The sequence below is a fragment of the Frieseomelitta varia genome, unplaced genomic scaffold (genome assembly GCF_011392965.1).
Source record: "Frieseomelitta varia isolate USP_RPSP 00005682 unplaced genomic scaffold, Fvar_1.2 scaffold_648, whole genome shotgun sequence".
In the NCBI taxonomy this organism is placed as follows: domain Eukaryota; kingdom Metazoa; phylum Arthropoda; class Insecta; order Hymenoptera; family Apidae; genus Frieseomelitta; species Frieseomelitta varia.
In genome coordinates this window covers 497,718-516,268 of record NW_025110421.1, presented here as the reverse complement: position 1 = coordinate 516,268, position 18,551 = coordinate 497,718, and the positions used below count along the sequence as shown (strand labels likewise).

At 23.9% G+C, this 18,551-nt stretch overlaps 4 protein-coding genes across 8 annotated transcripts; 2 read left to right on the top strand and 2 right to left on the bottom strand.

The window, feature by feature from the left end:
• The first annotated feature begins 62 nt into the window (after positions 1 to 62).
• LOC122534894 (Fanconi anemia group D2 protein homolog) lies at positions 63 to 6,598 on the top strand. Of its 2 annotated transcripts, XM_043665951.1 has the most exons (16): positions 65 to 359; positions 421 to 765; positions 887 to 1,160; positions 1,239 to 1,598; positions 1,678 to 2,038; positions 2,113 to 2,546; positions 3,060 to 3,148; positions 3,245 to 3,419; positions 3,525 to 3,779; positions 3,857 to 4,190; positions 4,346 to 4,661; positions 4,744 to 4,950; positions 5,010 to 5,307; positions 5,381 to 5,598; positions 5,711 to 5,919; positions 5,991 to 6,598. In XM_043665951.1, exons 1-16 carry the CDS (start codon positions 200 to 202, stop codon positions 6,111 to 6,113), a joined length of 4,158 nt encoding a protein of 1,385 aa, XP_043521886.1. In that variant the 5' UTR covers positions 65 to 199; the 3' UTR covers positions 6,114 to 6,598. The 2 variants fall into 2 exon arrangements, with proteins under 2 accessions (XP_043521887.1, XP_043521886.1); XM_043665952.1 differs by lacking the exon at positions 4,744 to 4,950 and having other exon boundaries at positions 63 to 359.
• LOC122534896 (transport and Golgi organization protein 2) lies at positions 6,159 to 7,676 on the bottom strand. The gene is made up of 4 exons (XM_043665955.1): positions 7,308 to 7,676; positions 6,947 to 7,193; positions 6,606 to 6,824; positions 6,159 to 6,535 (listed from the first exon to the last, which is right to left on the bottom strand). The coding sequence occupies exons 1-4, from the start codon at positions 7,447 to 7,449 to the stop codon at positions 6,331 to 6,333; spliced, it is 813 nt and encodes a 270-aa protein (XP_043521890.1). The 5' UTR covers positions 7,450 to 7,676; the 3' UTR covers positions 6,159 to 6,330.
• Positions 7,677 to 9,374: 1,698 nt separating this feature from the next.
• Positions 9,375 to 11,255, bottom strand: LOC122534913 (solute carrier family 35 member G1-like). 2 transcript variants are annotated; one of them, XM_043665993.1, is made up of 3 exons: positions 11,011 to 11,255; positions 10,065 to 10,715; positions 9,375 to 9,986 (listed from the first exon to the last, which is right to left on the bottom strand). In XM_043665993.1, the coding sequence occupies exons 2-3, from the start codon at positions 10,711 to 10,713 to the stop codon at positions 9,667 to 9,669; spliced, it is 969 nt and encodes a 322-aa protein (XP_043521928.1). In that variant the 5' UTR covers positions 10,714 to 10,715; positions 11,011 to 11,255; the 3' UTR covers positions 9,375 to 9,666. The 2 variants fall into 2 exon arrangements, with proteins under 2 accessions (XP_043521928.1, XP_043521927.1); XM_043665992.1 differs by having other exon boundaries at positions 9,377 to 10,715.
• Positions 11,256 to 12,577: 1,322 nt separating this feature from the next.
• On the top strand, positions 12,578 to 17,849 carry LOC122534904 (terminal nucleotidyltransferase 4B-like). Of its 3 annotated transcripts, none has more exons than XR_006308015.1 (8): positions 12,578 to 13,114; positions 14,160 to 14,330; positions 14,461 to 14,818; positions 15,012 to 15,158; positions 15,324 to 15,517; positions 15,598 to 15,751; positions 15,862 to 15,986; positions 16,189 to 16,330. XR_006308015.1 is itself a non-coding variant. In XM_043665969.1 (8 exons), the coding sequence occupies exons 1-8, from the start codon at positions 12,756 to 12,758 to the stop codon at positions 16,386 to 16,388; spliced, it is 1,722 nt and encodes a 573-aa protein (XP_043521904.1). In that variant the 5' UTR covers positions 12,581 to 12,755; the 3' UTR covers positions 16,389 to 17,849. The 3 variants fall into 3 exon arrangements, 2 of the variants coding, with proteins under 2 accessions (XP_043521904.1, XP_043521905.1); XM_043665969.1 differs by having other exon boundaries at positions 12,581 to 13,114; positions 15,848 to 15,986; positions 16,189 to 17,849; XM_043665970.1 differs by lacking the exon at positions 12,578 to 13,114 and adding an exon at positions 13,190 to 13,314 and having other exon boundaries at positions 15,848 to 15,986; positions 16,189 to 17,849.
• Positions 17,850 to 18,551: the final 702 nt, after the last annotated feature.

Below are 18,551 nucleotides of genomic sequence, written 5' to 3'. Positions count from 1 at the left end.
ATTCTAGATCCTGGCATTTTAACCATTATAGTTAACTATTATAGTTTTATTAATTACTAAATTTTCATAAAAAAAATCTGCAGTAGTTTTTTTCAGTTTCATGATGTTTGTATTATGTGCATAGAAACATTTAAATACTACCTCTTCAGACTCTCGCGCGAAAGATATTGCATATGATCGTATGTAAAAATACTTGATCATGGATAAAAGAAAATTAAAATTCAAAGGCGGCTTGCATAAAAATTTAATAGGAAGCCAAACATCGTCAAGTAGTAGCTTGTCGCAAACTAAATCTTTGACTGAACAGTTGCCAAGAAATAATAGTGTATTATTAGCCGGGAAAATTTTTTCAACTCAAAGTAAGTTCATCGATGAAATATTTTATAAGTCAGTGGAAATTATTAAGTATAATATTTATAGGTCAGAACAGATCATCGGACGAAGATATTTTTTTAAGTAAACCACGTAAAAGAGAAGAAAAAAATGAAGAGTCACGTAAACGCAAGTTGTCATGTCTTACTTCGTCAAAATGTGACAGTGATGTTGATTTAGGCTCTCCGTTGGCAGAATCTACAGTTCTAAAAAGAAAACGAGATAATTCTGACATTATATCAAGTAAATGTGAAAGTAATAATAAAAATTCATCAAATTTTTCAATAACTACAGAAGAAGATACCAATGAAATTTCTGTTGCAAAGTGTAAATTTCTTGAATTTTTACATGAATCAGGCATTAAGATAAATCCAGTTGTTCCACATGTACTTTGTAAGTATTAATTAATTATTTAAAACATGAATCATACGATTAACATTACATGCATATAAATTTTAAAATATATTCAATTATATTATAATTATATATTATAAACATTTTTAAATTATTGTAGATAAAGATGTTATAATTGTTCAAAAGAAAATGAAAGAATTATTAAATTCAAAAAAGTATAAAAAAGATGAGATGATTACCCTAATGGAAAAATATTTTGAAAATGAAGAGAATCTTAAAAATGCTTTAAGTGATATGGAATTACTTATCGATGGTGAAGTGTCAAATATTTTACATAGTTCATCTCTTATAAAGATTCTGTTACAAGTTTCAGAACTACATCCAGAAATATATAGCAATCTTTTGTCTAAACTTAATGAAGCTGTACTTATAGCGTATGTTTTGTACTATTATAATTCTTATAATTTTCCATTTTTTATGTTTTTATAATTTTTTTACACATATCTTTTTAGTGATTCCATTGAATCAGTACCTTGGGCTCTTCCATTATTACAACAGTTTCGCTTTTTAGATGTTGTAATTAATTCTGATGCCTTGGTCAATAGCTTAGAACAACTTTTGGAATCATGTCCCTTATGGTTTCAAAATGAATTAATTATATTTTTACCTGATATTATATCTGATAAACAACATCAAGCCATTGCTGAAATTTTGAATAAAATATTGGAAGATAATGCTGAATTAATAAATTTAATATTGGATTGTATGACTAATCTAAATCTTGGAAAAGAATTTTTGAATGAATACAAGGAAAAGACATTAAATTTATTGAAAACAAATGTTAAAGTAAATGCAATATCAGCTATTGTAAAGTATGTTTTATTAATTAAAAGTGCAATATAAACATATAATTTTATGTACAATTTTTATCTATCTTTTATTTTTTTACAGGTTTGTTTTAGAAGATTGTACAAACACAGAAATTTTTGAAAAAACATTAAAAGTATTGCGCAATATTGATATACAACCTCTTGTTGGAGACAAAATTGAAGAGTGTTATCAAAACCAATTAAATATTGTAAATACATTAAAAATGAATATGCTTTTGTCAAAAAATATAGTAAATGGAACTATGATAGTTATAAAAGATATTACTAAAGATCCAAAACCATTAGATATAATTCTTTTACTTCTTATATTTTTAACAACAGAAATGAAAAGAAAAGCTGTTGAAACTATATTTAAACAACATATACGATCTGGATTTTATAGAACAAGTTTATTAAATTTATTGTATAGTGATTATAAACAAGTTCGTACAGTACAATATTAAAATACTGTCTTTGTTAAAACTTTAAATAATTTATTTAAAAAGTTTTTTTATAGGTCATGCAAGAATTGCAACCGACTGCATTACAAATATCAAGTAATTTGTTGAAAACAGATGAACGTGTATTTATTGACTTTTCTACGGATTGGTTGCGTTTGCAATTTAAATGTCATAAAGAGAATATATTTAAACAACGAGAAATCTTGGAAAGAATTATATTTCTTATGGGTGATTGTGATCAAACAGTTAAAAATACATTGACATTTCTTTATAAAATGGTATTAAAACAGGAAGACAGACAATGTTTAACATCACACTGTAATCATCTTCGTATTTTACTTGAGAAGATGGATAATTTGAATTTAAAAGAAGTTGGTACATTGAATGACTTATTACAACATTTATGTACAAATTCTAATTCTATAGCTGATTCTCTACGTGATGACTTATTCATATTACTACAAAAACAACTATCTAATTTTAAACCATTGTATGTATTATCATTTAAAAAAACAATGAAAAAATAATTACCAATTTTGAAATCTGCTGTCAAAATATTACAATTCTCTAATTTTGAAAAAGATTTTAGCTGATCTTATATAATTCCGAAATAAAATGAAATATTACAATTCAGAATTCTGATCTCAGAAAAAATTAAAGTTAATCATAATTTCAGGATCATAAGTTTTTAAATTTTATAATTTTCTGATTATTTAGGCGATTTTAGCTGAACTGTTATCTTGATAATTTTTGAGGTAGTTACCCTTTCAATCTAATATCTGTTATTAGAATATAGTAAATTTCGTTTACTTCTTTTCAATCCTTTCATCAATGCTTCTAGTATTGTTAATATTAAAGTGTATATAAAAGTTTATTAAAATTTTGCTTTGACAGTAAATTCTAAGTTGGTTTTTAGTTTTCTTAAGATATCTCAAATATTGCACAAAATATTTTTAAAGTGAAAAAAAACATGAGATTCTAATTTTAAATAATTGTGTTTTAGCACAAAATGTAAAGGCGTTTTAGGAGCAGTAATGGCAATAAAACATTTAATGCAAAAAACAGAAGAATCTGATGCAGCAAATTTATTTAGTAAGTACCATGAAGTGCTTATGTAATGTTTATTATCATTTCTGATTTTATGTTCATTTATATTAATAACTATGCTAATTTTTTTAAATTTTATAGAGACAGTATTAAGTAATGTGAGGAATTGTCCAAGATCACAAGCTCTATTTTATGATCAATTAACTTGTATCATTTTACAAACTGAAAATATCAATGCAAAGTTTATAAAAAATCTAACAAATTATATTGAAGAAGAATTCATTAATACAAATATGATCAATAAGTCAAGTTACAGGTATATTATATTTTATAATTTTTAATACAATTTAATATAATATTTTAGTATCTTTATTTCATAAACTTCATAGTACCTTTATTAAATAAAATGTTTTATATTTAGAGGAACTTTAATACCTAAATTTGGATTGAATAGGGCTGAAAATGAGTCACAAAATTGTTTAACTTTTGAAGATAAAAAATATGGTGCGATTGTACCAATTTCTTTCAAACTTCTTAGAACTTGTCATATTAAACTTAATGAAAATAAAAATTTAGACGCCATAGATTCTCTTTTAGGATGTGCAATATTAATGCCGGAAGATTTTGATATAGCAGAAAATTCAGTAATGGATTTAGTAATATGTTGCATTAATTGGTAAGTTAAAGATTAAATAAGTAAATAAAAGCATAATATCAATTTTAGAATAAATAAACTATAAAAATTTATTTTAGGTTTCGCGAAGTAATCAGTGGTTTTGTTACACAAAAAGATTCTTTATTACAAAAACAAGTATTACAACGATTAGATAATTTGATAGATTTACAAAGTGAATTGAGTGTGTTATTTTCTTTGTGTGACACAAAATATCAACCACCTCCATGTTATTTTCATCAGTTTCCACTATCACCATTTGTAAGAATAGATAAAAAAGTTGGGAAAAAAGGAAAAAAAGAGAAAAAGAAACTCAAAGAAAAATCTGTTAATTTTAGTGAAATTAAAGATTGGGAAATGGGTTCTTTCATATGTTCTAAAAATCCAACTTATTTTAGAAAATTTGATGCAACGGTATCTATCTATTTTATAATATAACTTTTATTTATTTTAAAATAATAAAAAATTAATATTCAAAATATTAAGAAATTATTTACAATTATATATATCAAATGTTATGCATGTTTATATTTTATATTTATTTTTATAATTAACATAATATTTTGTAGATAGTACATCTATTAGATATAAAAATGGAAATGGATACAACACAATCTGTACAACATAGTATTTCCATAAAACGAGTATGTTTTATTGTAAAAGAGCTTCTAGGTATCTTTGAGCATGATAGTAATGAAAAATTTTTAAAGGATTTAATTGAATTATTACCAAAAATTTGCACAAAATTACAAGATATTATAAATATTTTAAGAGAAAAAAGTGAAAGTCGAAGTAGAGAAGCTGTTCGATTATTGTTGTGTCTTCTAACAAAAATTTTTAATTGGAAAGGATTTGAAAGTGTTACTTATAACATATTATTACGAGGTATGATGTTATACGTAATATAATTATACATAACATATTATAATTTATAATACATTTTAATAATTTGTATATTCTTATTTAGAGGGTCTACGAATTTTAGCAAGTCAACTCGATGAAAGAAATATTACATTAAGATCGTGTAAAGAACTTGTTACAGAATCTTGCAAATATTTCGAGTCCTTATCTGATATTGCTACACAAATAACATTATCAATTTCATTGATTAATGTGTGTCAATCATTAATGAAACATTCTGAATCTTATATTAAAGAAAATAAAGAAAAATATGGTGAGCAATATTATATATACGCGCACACATACATATATAATTTTTGCTATTATTTTTAGCAAAAATAGCATTTGGATTCTTGTGCCTTCAGTGGCCAGAAGACAATCATTCTAGCACTCAATATAAATCTGCTGTAATTGAATTATTAAATAATTGGATTAATAACGAACCACTACCATTACAAACAGTTACTTCAATTTTGGATTGGTTACCAAATGAAACTTCAAAATTGGAGAAACCTCAAAGTAGCTTAAGTAGAATACCTTCAATATCAAGAAGTAACTTTCATTTTTTATTTAAAAAAATGTTTGATGGTTTAATTAATGGTATAAAAACAGCTTTGCAAATAGCTGATAGGTATATCTTACACTTAATAGATATTTTTCCACATGAAATAAACATTTTATAAAGTTACATGTTTTTTTACCAGAGATCCCAAAAGAATAGATTTGTGGTACGAAGTAGCAACAAATGTACAAAAGTTAGTTCAGATATGTAAAACATTAACAACAAAAAGTAATATATTGATATTTTTAAAACATATGCCTATATTATTGAAATCTTTTTTAAATCTTGGAATGCCAATTCTGGAGCATAATTTAAAATATCAAACAGAAGAAGTAACTAAAATATTAAAGATGATGCAAGGTATAGAGTTTAAGTTATCTAATAAAATAAATATAAAATATTGATGAAATAAATAATTAAATATAAAATATTAATAAAAAGAATATAGATTATAAAAATGAAGTTTTTCCAGGAGGTACACGATATTTACACACAATATGTTGTGATACTGCTGAAAAAAAAGATCTCACATTAATGAAATATATTCCTGCAGCAAAATCTATATTAGAAAGATTAATTTACAGTGTAAAAGGAATGTTAGTTCTTAATAACAGCCCTGCTGCTTTTTGGATGGGTAATCTTGTTAACAAAAACTTAGAAGGTCAAGAAATTCTTTCTCAGGTTTGTATTTTCTGAAATATACAATCTTTTAATATCGCATCTTAATTTTATATTTTTATTGATATTTTTAGAATTTATCATCAGAAGAAAGTTCTGTACCAAATTCTAATATAACTGATGATGCAGATGTATCATCAGACATATTAGAAAGTGATTCTAGTGATGATCTTCTTGATGAAGATAGTATACCATAATATTTTTTGTATGAAAAACTTAAAAAAAGAATTTTACCAAACATAAACACTATAAAACAATATCTTTGTAATAACAGATTTATATCTTTTATAGACATTTCAATTATGTACATTTAACAGTATATTAATTGTTTGGAATTGATAATATAATTAACATAAAATTAACTATTAACTATAATTAACATGGAATACTATTTATAATTATTACTATTAATCTTTACATTAATTTATTATTAAATATTTGGCGTTTCCACGTTAAATCTGGCATAAGTGTTTCTTCAACAAATGTTAATTCATTATTTCCATTAACCAACAATATAGAATGAGTTCGTGTACAATATTCATCAGCTGATACAAAAATTGAACTGAGTTCTTTGTATTTTGTTGGACAACGTTTTTGCAATTCAGGATCTGGTAAATATCTATGAATATGAAAATAACATATATTAATAACAACATATAATATATAATTCTTTAAAAAATTATACATACTTTTCCTTTGATTTCAAAAATTTCAAAAGCTCTTCAATTAATCTTGTTTGTTTTGAGACCTTAACATTTTTAACAATATTCTCAAACATTTTTTTCCCTACTTCAACTTTTCTATATGGCATATCAAGACCACTATTACCAAAACCTAGGATATTATCTTGACTTGAATTAGGTCCTGTTGAATTATGGCAACTACTAAGATAGTTAATATCTGCATTTCTAAATAAATGAAAATATATGTTAATTTATTCAATTTGTATAAATTAATTTATATAAATATATGATACTTAAAAATGTAAGCATTATACTTTGATTATAAAGATATAGATTTATTTACATACTGTAAATTTATTAAAACCAAAACAAAAGGATTATATATTTGAGTTTTATTTTTTTTATGTAATTCATTTAAATATAAAACTGCAGAATCTTTTGATATAACAAAATTAGGCACTAAATATCCTCGTCCTTGTTTTGGTATATTAGTTGAACTTGCTTCAGTAGATAAATTTAAAACAACACCAGCTTTTCCTGTTAATGACAATGCTAGCCAAGTCCCACCTTCTTTTCCAGGCTCCATATCAGTACCTAATAGAAAATAATAGAATATATATAATAATTTCAAGTTTGGAATTTATCGCAAGTTTATATTACTATACATGAATTAAATATATAATAAATTTTAAATATACTTCAACTTACCTCCTAAACATAAAGGATGATTTTCCCAATAATGAGCTGGTAGTGCTGGTCGTTTAAAATCTTCATCACGATTTGAGACCAAAATCAATCGATATGATTCAGAATCAGCATCAGGATTACGATAAATAAATAAAATACACATAATTGGAGCAAATTATTTAAAAGCTGCAGAACAATGTCTGCTTATATCACAGCCTTTTGTTTTATACTACTTTTATTGTGTTTTATCATTGATAAGATTGTGTACTTTTCTATTATAAATTAAGATAATGTCTGATTCATTAATAATTGAAGACAAATTAATGAGATAGTAACATTCATTTGTATGAAGTATAATAAACCAAAACTAAGTTTTTTAATGTATAAATATATTTTTATAAAATAAAACGTAAAATTGTAGAATAATATAGATCATTTTAGTTATATATAAATATATAATATTATATTTTCTATCTTAATATCTTACATATTTTTGACATTTTCAATGATTAAATATTATTGTTCATAAAAATACATTATGCTATACATTTAAATACATAATATAAATAATAATTTACGTACAATATAAAATTACATAACAAAAATTGTAACTATGTACGTATGTAGATACAAAGAATATTACATTTATCTCTTTTGTCGTGTCAATATTTACATATGATTTTACACGAGTATTAGTTACTAACAGCTCCTTATTTGTTACATTTTTATTTTTTATTATAATCCTCAATTATTATATCTACACATTTTATATTTTCAATGTTTAAATATATTTAACATTTTATAGTAAATACGATATGGAACAGTACTATATAATATGTGAGTACATAGATATGGTTAGCTCATATATATCTTGAAATTATTGAATATATATATATATATATTATATATGTATAATTATGAAATTTACGTATTAATTTAAAAAAATATCATTTTAATTTAATTTAGTAATAAAGTCTATAATATAACAAAAAAATATTGTTATATTATAATTTGTAATGTATCTTATACTGAATATAAGCTATGTGAACTAAATATCATAAATAATTATACAAATTTTCAAAGTTTATAATAAAGTTTAAGAGAATTATTTGTCACTTTTTAAAAAAAAATTAGTCCTTTTTATGATTTATGTAATTATTTATAAAACTTAAAATTTTAGTTTAAGAACTAATTAAGTATAATAAGTTTTCAAAAATATATTGGTAATAAAATAAATTAGTATAACATTTCAATACAAACTTTATTGTATTGCTATTTGTATCATACACAACAATATTTTAAGTACAAGTTTACATAACTTTCTATTTATTTATTATAAATTAAAATTTATTTAAATATTCCAATATTTATTTGTTGTCAAATAAACGATTCTTACAAAATTTTTTAAAATGCTATGAAGTTAGTATTAAGCACTATAATTTATTTCAAGATCAGAAACAATAATAAAAAACAGAAACGAAATACTTATTTTTGGATATTTCTATTTAAAATATGTGTGTATTTAAACTCTTCTACATTTTACATATATATAGAATAATGCAATTTTATTAGCATAGAAATGTTAAATAACAAATTTTGTTTCAATAAACTTATATTTCTTAACATTTGTGCACTCTAATATTTTATTTTAATTCAATTATAATATTTATATTTACATAAGAATTTACATTTTAAAATGTATAGTAAAGTATAAGAAAGTGCTTTGATATCTTGTATATAATGTAGAATACAGATATTATATATCACATAAAACGAAAACTTACATGTAGCAAACATATATTAAAATATATCTGAAATTTTTTTTAATACTGAGTTTTAGACTAGATTTATATGACAATCAATAATTTATTAAGAAAATATAACAATTTGTAATAAACAGTATTAGCAATACAGCAATATTTTCATGAAACAGCAGGATATTAGTAAGATTATAACAAAATCTTATCAATGAAAACTTATTAGGAGACAAACTAATTATTAATATTATTTTTTATGTAATAATCATTCTTATGAAATTTAATGATATTTTGATGAAATCCATTTTTTTATATTTTATGATAAAAATTAATATTTTATAATTTGGGCATCAATTGTAAATAATCAATATTTTAAAAATTTAATAATCTTGCATTCATTATTAATTTCACATATTAAGTAAATTTATAATATATAATATAAAAAATGTCATGGATCAATGGAATATCTTCTTAGATCGAAGATCTAATTTGATTTTATAAAATTTTATGAGTTAAAATTATATTTATAATTCGATCTTTTTCTTTTATTAAAATTGCACAACAGGAATTTTAATGAAATAATATAATTTTAACATTATGTGTTTTCATTTATAATTTATAATTTACATCACCAAAATACCTAAAGACTTTTTAACATTGGATGTCTCTGGTAATGAAAGAGCCCATTTTCTTAGCCCTGTTAATAGAACTGAACTTGTAACTACAATTGCTCCTCCTACTGAATAAGGATTTGGTATTTCGTTGAAAAATAAAACCTGCCAAAAAAAGGCAAAAACTATGTCTGCTGACCTTGCTATTGCAACTGGTCCTGCTTGTTCCATCTGTAAAGCTAATGTTAGTAGTATTTGACCCCCAAAACTGAAAAGAGCAAGTGCAACAACTAAAAGTCTGTCAGTTCCACACCGAGGTAAGCACAATGCACCTATAGCCCAAGATATAACTATTGTTTGAATCAAGGCAAATGATCCAAAATTTGTCATAATTACTGAGAAATGAAGACCTTTTAAAGCTCGTAGTAAAACATATGCATTTGCACCAAAGAGAGTTGCAGAAAAAGCTGCTACAGCACCCCATAAGTCTGCATGTTGTGTTTTTATATGTCCATTTGAAAGCGATTCAATAGTATGTCCAAAGATGAGTGGTGGACGTGTTATTAAAATTACACCAATTAATGTCAAACAGACTGTTATAACATTAAATATCCCACAAGGCTCTTTTAAGAATATTCTTGCAAATATGGCTACAAATACAGGAACAGAAAATACTACAACAGATGCATCAGCTAATGGCATATGCCGAAATGCATAAAAACTTAACATGAGGCCAGTGGTCCCAACAAAACTTCTTAATACTAGCATTAATCTACGGCCCTTTGGAAATGGATGTTCGCCCTTATAAATTACAATTGGTATTGCTGGTAGTAATACACCCACAAATCGAAATGCTGCCAATTCCATTGGATTTACTTCTACTAAACCTTTTACAATAACACTACATAATGAAAAAAATAATGATGATAATGTTGCCAAGATTAGACCAAGATAAGGGCATGATTTGCACATTAGAATTGAAAATCGTTTTTGTTGTATTGTTGTGCTTTTTTCAATGTCAACATCAAGTAAATGATGCAGTTCAACATGTTCTGACATGTCTGAAAGAGAAAATAAAATTTAAATGCTTTCCATGGTTAAAAAGATAGAAAAATGATAAAAATATTATATCCCTATGTGCAATTTATCGTCGAAAAATATTGAAACATATAATATATAATAAATTGTTTAATTAATAATTAAATAAAAAAAAACAAAGAATGGTTCATTGATAATAAATTTAAGATTGTGAACTTGATTATTTAAAAATAATTTATTTTTCAAATATATATGTTTGTAACGTTATTTCAATAACATATTATAGTTGATTTTATGTTATCAAATGTTATAACTCACCTGCAATAGATACAATAAATGATTAATCACAGCATATAATTATTGGTAAAATTATGTAATAAACAATTACTGTAATACATTTATAAATTATTTGGAAGACTAAATTATTTTAAAAATTCGAATAATACATCTTTCTTCATTGCTTTTGACAATGTCCATCACATTTTCTTTCAATTTCTATTTTAATTAAAAGATCACGTTGTTACTTGCATGAAGTAAGCAACTCGTGTCTAGATCACAACGTAATAGAAATGTTTAATTTAAACTATATATTGCATTTAAAATATCAATTTCTAAGTTAAATTTTTAAAAATTTTAAGAACTATATTTTACATAAATACTATTAATAATAATATTAATAATAAAAGTAAAAAGCGACCAATAATTAATAAATATTAACATTTTTACTCATTTTCCACTTTTAATTCTATTATAGTCAATTATTAGTATATGTATATTAATATATTCAAACAGTATAAATTTAAATATTTTAATATCAAAATTTTAAATTAAAATATAAATTATTTTCATTCAACTTTCGCGGTAAACTAAAGATGGGTGGAGTCGATCTTTTATATAGACTGTAGCAATTTTGTTATTCGTAAATGATATACTAATAATAACTTAAAAGAATTAATAAATATCCTTTTCATTTCTTATTTCGTTTTATTTTCATGTTTTTTGTATTAAAATTACCATTTTTGTTCTAAATTACTTTTTTTTTTATAAGTGTGTCTACAAAAGTATTATACAAATGTAATGTAATGATTGAATTACTTCATTTTTGATGCTTTAATAATACATAATGCTTTTATTAAGTGTAATTTTGTCGAAACTTGTAATATTTGTATAGAATTCATTCATTTAATTAAATTATTGTATGATATTATTATATACAAACACATACATACTCAAACTCACATGCTCTAAATTATTGTTTGCATTACACCAATATATTCTATACTAACTTTAGTATGCTTTTCTGCATAAAATATACATACATATATAAAATTTATATACAAACTGTGTGAATTGAATATTTGATATTATTTATTACATATAAATTGATTAATATTGTATTGTCTATTTAATTAAATTAGTTTATTAAAAAATTTCTAATTTAATGGTTTTATGTGTATTTCTATTTATATACAATGCTTTTTCTTTTAATTTTGAATGTTTAGATAATCCCATATTTTCGAATACAAGCTAGAAATGTATTTTAGAATCTAATAATTTCCACCTACAAATACATTTTCAAAACTTGCAATAAATAAACGCCAAAAAATTGCTTTAATGTTAATTGTTAATTCTATGGGCTTTTAACTATTTACAATGAATTAATATCACATGCAAGTAATTTGATATACAAATGATTTACATAAAATCGCTAATTATTCTTTTTTTCATATATCAATATTTAAAATTACTTATATTTTACATACGCAATTGTACAATAGATAATTTTTAACCATATTTCCAGAAATATATGTATTTTCAGATGTGTAGGTGATCATGCCATCTGCAGGAACGAATTACTGAGTGTATATTGTTCTATGCCCACACAATGGTGTACGAAGTTCCTTCTAAAATACTGCTATTCATTGGTCGTATGTATGAATTTCATAGTGTTCGCAGGTTACAATAAATCAGACAATTTTTCAATTAAAGTTGAATTAAGTTTGGAATTGTAGTGTAGTGTGCAAGGACCATTAATCGTAAGATACAGAATCGAGAACTATTTAATGGATCCGACTATCGGTTGGTATCAACCGGAGCAGTTCGGCCCTGCTAAGGATTTGTGGTTACACATTTGGGAAGCTGAGAAAGGCCTGGATATTTTAACGCTGAAAAACGATTCGTCTTCGAATGTAATGGGCATGAAGCTCCAGCAAGACTTTATATCTTTGGATTCGCTTAATTCTCGTACAGGGGACCGTATGCAACATAATACTTGTAATAGCTATTATAATCCATCACGTAGGAAAGGTGATAATCGTGCTAGTACGTACGGCATGAACTACAATTACGATGCCTTAGTTGGCGAATACGGCGGTTGCCCATGGCGGGTACCTAATAAACATTATTCGAAAAGTGTTATTGGGTAAGTTTTGTTATTAAATTTTAATGTATATATGTATATGTTGTTTGTCTTGTGAAAGTTAAACTATTTGCTTCGTGTAATCTGTCCATATGGGTATGATTAAGGTTATGTGTGCACACTCGTTTACAAATAGAATATAACAAGGTCCCTTTATAATTAGATATGCTACAAATACGAATCTATTTTCTTATTGATAATGGGTAAAACTCATTTTTTTAATTGAATAATGTTTGAAAAATTTTATCAACGTATCTAGTTTTTACTAATATATATGTTGATTTTGTAAACACATGGATGTTTATGATTATTTAAGTTTATATTCACCAACACTCTGGTATTCCCTTCAAAGACATAAATAGAATATACAAGAGATAAATTTAATAATAATATTAGAAATTTTGTTTAAATTTTTTTATTTTTCTGTTATCTGTTTTATTTTTGTCAACTGTAATTTTATATGTCACTTTAAGTATCAAATTTAATTTTTCTAACATCCAATTTTTCAGTTTTTATATTTTATTTTACGTTATCCTTTATTCTAGTACCTACATGTATAAAATTTTACAAAAACAGTTTATTTAAAATATTTTTATATTTAGAACATTAACAAATCTATTCATTGTGATAGTTTATGCTTTTAAAATATGAAGTTTTTATTTAAAATAAAAGTATATTTTATTTAATATAAATTTAATATTTATTTGTTTTAAAATACGAAAGAACTAGTTTGAATTTAAAAATGTCTATAACATCAAACATATTAAATATTTTAGTTTAACATATTAAATATTTTAATAACAAATCTATAAATATAAAAAGTCATGTTATTATACAGTAACTTCGATAGAAGTACTTATATTTTCTTATGTTTTTTTAATCTTTGTTATTATTTATTATAAATATTTGATATTTTTAATAGTTTTAAAAACCTAATCTGATATTTGGTTTTATAATATTTAATTAAAAAATATAACATATTACAACCTCTTTGAAATAAGTAAAAAATTATCACTAACAGATTATATTTTTTTAATTTGCTATTTAGATTACATGAAGAAATTGAAGATTTTTTTGCTTATATGTGTCCCTCTAATGAAGAACATAGTTTACGAATGCGTGTTGTCAAAAGGATAGAACAAGTAATATATGATCTGTGGCCAGATTCTAAAGTTGAAGTATTTGGCAGCTTTCGCACTGGTTTATATTTACCTACAAGGTACATATCATTGTACATATTTAAAATGGAATCTATTTAGTAATATGTTCACATGTAAAATATATATATACATATTAATAATTAATTATTATTCAAAATTCTTTAAATGTATAAAGTTTATGCTTTTCAGTGATATAGATTTAGTAGTAATAGGAATGTGGACAAATCTTCCATTACGCACTTTGGAGCGTGCTTTATTGGATCAAAATATAGCTGAACCCTCTTCTATTAAAGTTTTGGATAAAGCTAGTGTTCCAATTGTGAAGTTGACTGATAAAGAAACTGAAATTAAAGTAGATATCAGTTTTAATATGAATAATGGAGTTAAATCTGCAGATTTGATAAATTCTTTTAAAAAGAGGTTCCCAGTATTGGAAAAACTAGTTATGGTATTAAAACAATTCTTATTACAAAGAGACCTGAATGAAGTGTTTACTGGTGGAATCTCGTCATATAGTTTAATACTTATGACTATCAGTTTTCTACAGGTAAAATATTAATATTCTTGTTTCAAGTAATATTTAGATATGAATTGAAAACAAATTTTGAGTCAGAAATAAATAATTTAATAATTACGTTTTACAAGATTGATATATTAGCATTTTGACTTATAAAAAATAACTTATGTTTTCTAAAGTAAACAATTTTTTCCTATTATATGAATGAAATTTTTTATTTCAGTTGCATCCCAGACAAAATGCTTATTGCTCGAATGCTAATCTTGGAGTACTATTAATAGAATTTTTGGAATTATATGGTAGGAAATTTAATTATGTTAAAACAGGAATTCGTGTAAAAGATGGTGGTACTTACATATCGAAAGAAGAGGTAAATTATATCTATGTGGCAGTTTTTCGTACAAAAATAGTACATCTGATAAAATATGTATTATATTTATTTTAGAATATTTTATGTGAAGTATTTTAAAATAGTGTATTTATATAAATAGTGACTTTTGAGATGAATGTAATTTGTATCTTGTATTGATTTTAGGTTCAAAGAGATATGATAGACGGCCACCGACCTTCTTTATTATGCATAGAAGATCCACTTACACCCGGAAATGATATTGGTCGTAGTAGTTATGGTGCTCTATATGTAAAAGATGCATTTGATTGGGCTTATTATGTCCTTTCACAAGCAGTTAGTCCTTTAAATATTTTAGTTAATGATGCAAATAAAGTAAGGTAAGATTATATGTAATATTTATATTATTTTTATATTTTATGATTCTATTAATTATTTTGAAAAAATATATTTTGTACAGTATATTAGGAAGAATAATCCGTGTGACAGATGAAGTAATAGAATATCGTAAATGGATTAAAGAAACATTCCCACTACCTTTGAGTGAGGCAGATTCATTGTCAAGTTCTACTGGATCTGATGCTTCAACACTATCTGCTCCAGCTAGTGACACGGTAAAAATTTATGATTTTTCAAAATATAAAAAAAATCATTATAAATTAATTACATTTACCATTTTTTTTTTTTTTTTTTTTTATCAATCTTATCAGGATTCTGAATGTAGTCGTGGAAATTCTCCCAATGCTAGTGGAAAAGGAGGAGACAGAAATAAAGAAAGACATGTATATAATAATCAACATACCCACCATCATTCACAATGGAAAAAACCATTTAAAGGGACTGCTCATGGTATATAATTGTGTTAAATTATATTAAATTAAATATTGATGTATTTTATAATCTACAATTATTTTAAGATTTTTGGTAATATAATAATTAAAAATTAATTAATGTAATAATTAAATATTTAAAGCGACTAAAAAATGATTATCCATTAAATTTAAAAACATTTTATATGTTTTAAATATACTTAAAAAATATGCATTTACAGGTAATCATCATCATAGTTCCAGAGGAAATTATCATCATCGTGGAATAAATAATAATATAAGTGGACAAAGTAAAGCAAAACACTCTCTTCATAGTAATGGAAATAATAATAATAGCCACAGTCCAAGTTCAAGATCACAAACCGTTAAACGAAAAAAACAGTGTATTACACCTCGTGGTACTGGAGATTGTGTACGGTGATGAAATGTGCAAAATAATGTTGGACTTTGTTTCATACTTAAGTAGAGAGCTCAATATCATAATCAATAGTGGTGAAAAGACATTGATTAACTTTCATCACGCAAACTAAATTATCTTTTCCATTTTAGAGGGGCTCTATCTCTACAATTATGTAGAGTTAACAAACTATATTTTTTTTTTCTTATATGGACAAAGAAGTGGCCCCTATATATGTAGTTAAGTTCTTCATTTCACCAGAAAAATGTTTATTCTGTACGAAAATTTATATACCAAGAACGTACAGAATTGTAATATAGATTGGTTCAATTTTATTTTTATTTTGCATTACTGCACATATTACAAATAAGATTTATAAATTATAAAATATATAATTTTTTATTAATTATTATTTACAAACTTATTGCAATCTTTAAATAGCAATTGTGTTCATAATCACGGTAAACTCATTGTAACACATTTATATAATATGAACGGTATATACAGATTATTTACAGTGCAGTTTTCTTAAAGATTTCATGAAATTATAAAACAAACTCTAATAATGATGACAAAGACTTAGTTTTCTATATGGAACTATATTCTTATAATAAAGTGGTAACAGAAAAATTGGTGATATTGGAACTTACCTATTGTAAATATTGTAATATATATTATCAAACATAGAAAAATAAGTCTAAGAGTTACCTATTACATTTTTTTTATTTTGTACGTATCTAAAATAGTGTTTGTTATAATAATTTTATCATTTAAAATCATGGATTAGTCCATGGATATGTGAGAATTACGTATTTTTTTCCATATGTAAATCCAGTAGTTGTGAAAATGTTTTGGTATATCTTTTGGATTTTAATAAAGTTATAAGTTCCGTGTGCCGGAGATCAACAAATTTTGAATAAAAAATATTTTTTAAAATATTAACTTATTGAAGAAAAAAAAAATGATACACTTTAGATTTTTACACTGTGTTCTTTAAACTCGTAATTGTGCATAATGCTTTACTTTTTATACAGAATTACTGATTTCATAACACTAGTTTGTAATTTTTAGTCTCCCCTGAACAATAATACATTATTTTTATATTATGAAAATAATAGTAAACATATACATCATGGTCGAATGTTACACAAATTCTGCGCACGAATCAGACATTGCATTTAAACATGTTCTATGTTATTCTTTAAAATCTGAGCAACATTTCAAAAATTTTGTATGTGACAATATATGCAGACCTTTGTATTATTGAAAACTCCAAATGTATTTGTGAAAATTATCTTATATCTAATTTATTATTTAAAATTACATTCCGTTCTTTAATACAAATCTTCGTTTCTTAAATTAAAAAAAGATAACTGCGTAAAAATAGTAATTTACAAATTAAGAATCTGTGTCCGAATTGCATTTTGTGTTAATGCAAATATGATTTAACCAGTGTCTCCCATTAAATTCGAGTGCAGAGATAAATAACTTTAATATTCACTTTCCTTTAAACTTTTTAATTCTTGCGCAGTATTCAGTGATATTATTTAACAAAGAATTGTTCATAAATAACATTGTAAGCTGTGATTCAATTTTATAATTAGGATGTCAATTACTCGTTACAACATGCATATATGTATGCATACATGTATGTATGATGTATGAATGTGAATAGTAAAATGTGAATTCTACATTCTTGAAGCTATATAATTACTATTATTATTATTGTTATTGTTACTACCGCTAATTAGTCTGCAAAATGATTACAAATTTTTAAATTATGATCAAATTTTCGTAAGAATTTATTATTAACAATTTGTGATTTATGTTTATCTATTTTCAAAAATGACTTAAAAATGTAAAACCAGAAATTAATAAACAGTAATAACAGTTTTTTGTATCATTGTTATTATCTCTCTAATTTTAAATAATATAATTAGAGTTTATTAAACGTCATATTTAAAATTAGATTTAGAATTAAAATGTTTCCTACGTTTAACAAATTTTAACGAAAATAAGATATTAAAATTTTTCGTTACATTATTTATATCTTTAAATTAAATATCGTGATGTAACGATAGTTAATTTTTTTTTTTTTTTGTATAATCCAATGTTAAGTATCTTAAGTAATAAAGTTTACATAATTAAAAAAGAATTTTAACTATAAAAGATAATGGAAATAAAAAT